The following is a 2,609-nucleotide window of genomic DNA, read 5'->3' as shown; positions in this document are numbered from 1 at the left end:
GGATTTGCTGGAGCAGACATTGCAAATGTTTGCAATGAAGCTGCACTGATAGCTGCAAGGACTGAGAGTACAATAATTACAATGCAACATTTTGAGGCAGCTATATATCGGGTTATTGGGGGTCTGGAGAAGAAGAACAAGGTAACGTGCTTTTTCTGTTCATATCATTTGGATTATGTTATTTTCACCTTATCTTGTATACTCTTCACCATGTTTTGTATTTCCATTCTTCAAATTGATTTCTAGCTATCTAGTTTTAAATGGCAAATTAATGGTTTTGTGTAAATTAGAATAAATAATTAACATTGGGCCCTTGTTTGAGCCCGATTATTCCAAAAATTCATTTTTTCAAATTCATTTTCAACCACACATTCTTCAATAAAATAATATTACACGCAAATTCAAAATTTTCATTACTTTTTAACCACATATTCTCCATCAATCACTATGTAAAAATGCATTCTTTCACTTATAATGGGGCTCAAAAAAGAGCTAGTTTTTCTTCTCTTGAATTTGCATTTACGGGCTGCTGAACTTTGTAAAGATCTTGTCATTGCTTCTGGCTTAGCACTTCTTTGAAAATGATTCCACGACTACAAGTCTACAACTCAAGTGTATTTGGCTTTTTCCAGTTGATTCATATTAATAGGAAAAACTATTTTGGACAAAACTGGATGGAAACTGCCCTCTTCTGTCAAGAGAAAATTACTTATCTCTTTCTGCCTTCTGGTGCAAAGAGAAATTGAGAATAGAAGTGTTATGAGCGCAACCGGAAATGGCAGGAGACGTGCTGTAAGTTGCGATTTCTATGGTTTGAATGTGATTTGAGATGAAATTGAACCATTCTCTTCTGCAGGTCATAAGCAAGCTGGAACGACAAACTGTTGCTTACCATGAATCTGGCCATGCTGTTTCTGGTTGGTTTTTGGAGCATGCTGAACCATTGTTTAAAGTCACAATTGTTCCTTGTGGTACTGCAGCTCTTGGTTTTGCTCAGTATGTTCCAAATGAAAATCTTTTGATGACCAAAAAGCAGCTGTTTGATATGACGTGCATGACACTTGGTGGCCGAGCAGCAGAACAGGTGATTGCTGTGTATATATATCGCATAAGTCTCTGTTAATAAATACAAATAACCAGTCAGTACGAGTCCTGTCCTATATTACAGAATCATTTCCTATTCAATAGTGTTTTTGGAGGCCACAGATGGTTGTTTGTGTTAGTCCCAGGGAACTTGTAATGCTGTATAGGAAATAACACTTCATAAAGATAAGATTTCAACTGCATCTTTTTTGTCCATTATTTCTCAGTCTGCATTTCATATAGTGGTTTCGAACTCCTGTTTTCTGTGACCAGTAATTAAAGTTGGGAACGAGTGATCAAATTTCCATTTCGTGAAGGTTTTGATTGGGAAGATCTCAACAGGAGCCCAGAATGATTTGGAGAAAGTCACCAAGATGACCTATGCTCAAGTGGCTGTGTACGGTTTCAGTGACAATGTTGGTCTTCTTTCTTTTCCTCAAAGGGATGATGCAATGGAGATGACCAAGCCATACAGCAGCAAGACTGCTGCGATCATTGACAGTGAAGTCAGAGAATGGGTAGCTAAGGCATATGACCGCACTTCACTGCTAATCGAGGAACATAAAGAGCATGTAGCACAAATTGCTGAATTGTTACTGGAGAAGGAGGTCTTACATCAAGAAGACTTGGTCCGAGTACTCGGTGAGCGTCCCTTTAAGAGTAGTGAACCTACAAACTATGATAGGTTCAAGGAAGGGTTTCTAGAAGATACAGAAACTAAAGATATCTCTAATGGCAAGCCTGTAGAGGATGAGCGATCACCACCTCTGGATCCAGATATTGTTCCAGCATAATCGCTGGAAGCTTGTTTCTGAAGGTAAATTGGATAGTATTGGATATTATTAACAAAAAAGAAGTCAAGATTTAATTAATTATACTATCTGATCTTGTCAAGCACCGTGTAACAAACATTTTCTCAATGCATTATGGTCTGTGAATGACTTGCATCATTATGATTTATACACTGCCTGGTCTGGTTAATTGCAGTTTTTACCAAATTGTGAAATTGATAACACCTGCAAGCTTCGGATGACTTCATCACACAATACATCTTATTATCAGGATGATTTTGCGGGAAGAACTGGTGCTATGTCTATTAGCAGCAAGTTTTAAATCCTTGTTACTTGAGGTATGGAACTTGTTTCGAGATCGAATCCTTGAAAAGTACAAATATGTCTGAAGCTTGCAGTTCAATTAATATTTGAAGCACGTATGCTTATACCTGTCTGCTTGTTTATTGCAAATTTGTTAAGCCGGTGCTCTGTATGCTTATGAAATCCGATGATCAAAACTCTTTGGAAATTACCTTTTTGCTGGTGGTATGCCCAAATTTCTTTAGGTGTGGACACGTGATGAAGGTGGTATTGATTGAGGTCAAATTAAGGAAATGGAGATTTAAGAGGTTTAGACATGTTTATAACAGTGGAATTCCTGCCTTGTTAACATTCCATTTGTGTCAATTCGATGTCGTGGGCATACTAGATGTTACTTTTCTATAATACCTATGTAGTCTGGGGTTGATGCTA

At 37.5% G+C, this 2,609-nt stretch overlaps 1 protein-coding gene across 1 annotated transcript; it reads left to right on the top strand.

Moving 5' to 3' along the window:
- The first annotated feature begins 6 nt into the window (after positions 1-6).
- Positions 7-2,033, top strand: LOC111386036 (ATP-dependent zinc metalloprotease FTSH 10, mitochondrial-like). The gene is made up of 3 exons (XM_023010466.1): positions 7-141; positions 857-1,084; positions 1,401-2,033. The coding sequence occupies exons 1-3, from the start codon at positions 82-84 to the stop codon at positions 1,875-1,877; spliced, it is 765 nt and encodes a 254-aa protein (XP_022866234.1). The 5' UTR covers positions 7-81; the 3' UTR covers positions 1,878-2,033.
- The last annotated feature ends 576 nt before the right edge of the window (positions 2,034-2,609 follow it).

Source organism: Olea europaea, unplaced genomic scaffold (genome assembly GCF_002742605.1).
Source record: "Olea europaea var. sylvestris unplaced genomic scaffold, O_europaea_v1 scaffold3384, whole genome shotgun sequence".
Classification (NCBI taxonomy): Eukaryota; Viridiplantae; Streptophyta; class Magnoliopsida; order Lamiales; family Oleaceae; genus Olea; species Olea europaea.
This window is presented reverse-complemented; position numbering and strand designations above follow the sequence as displayed.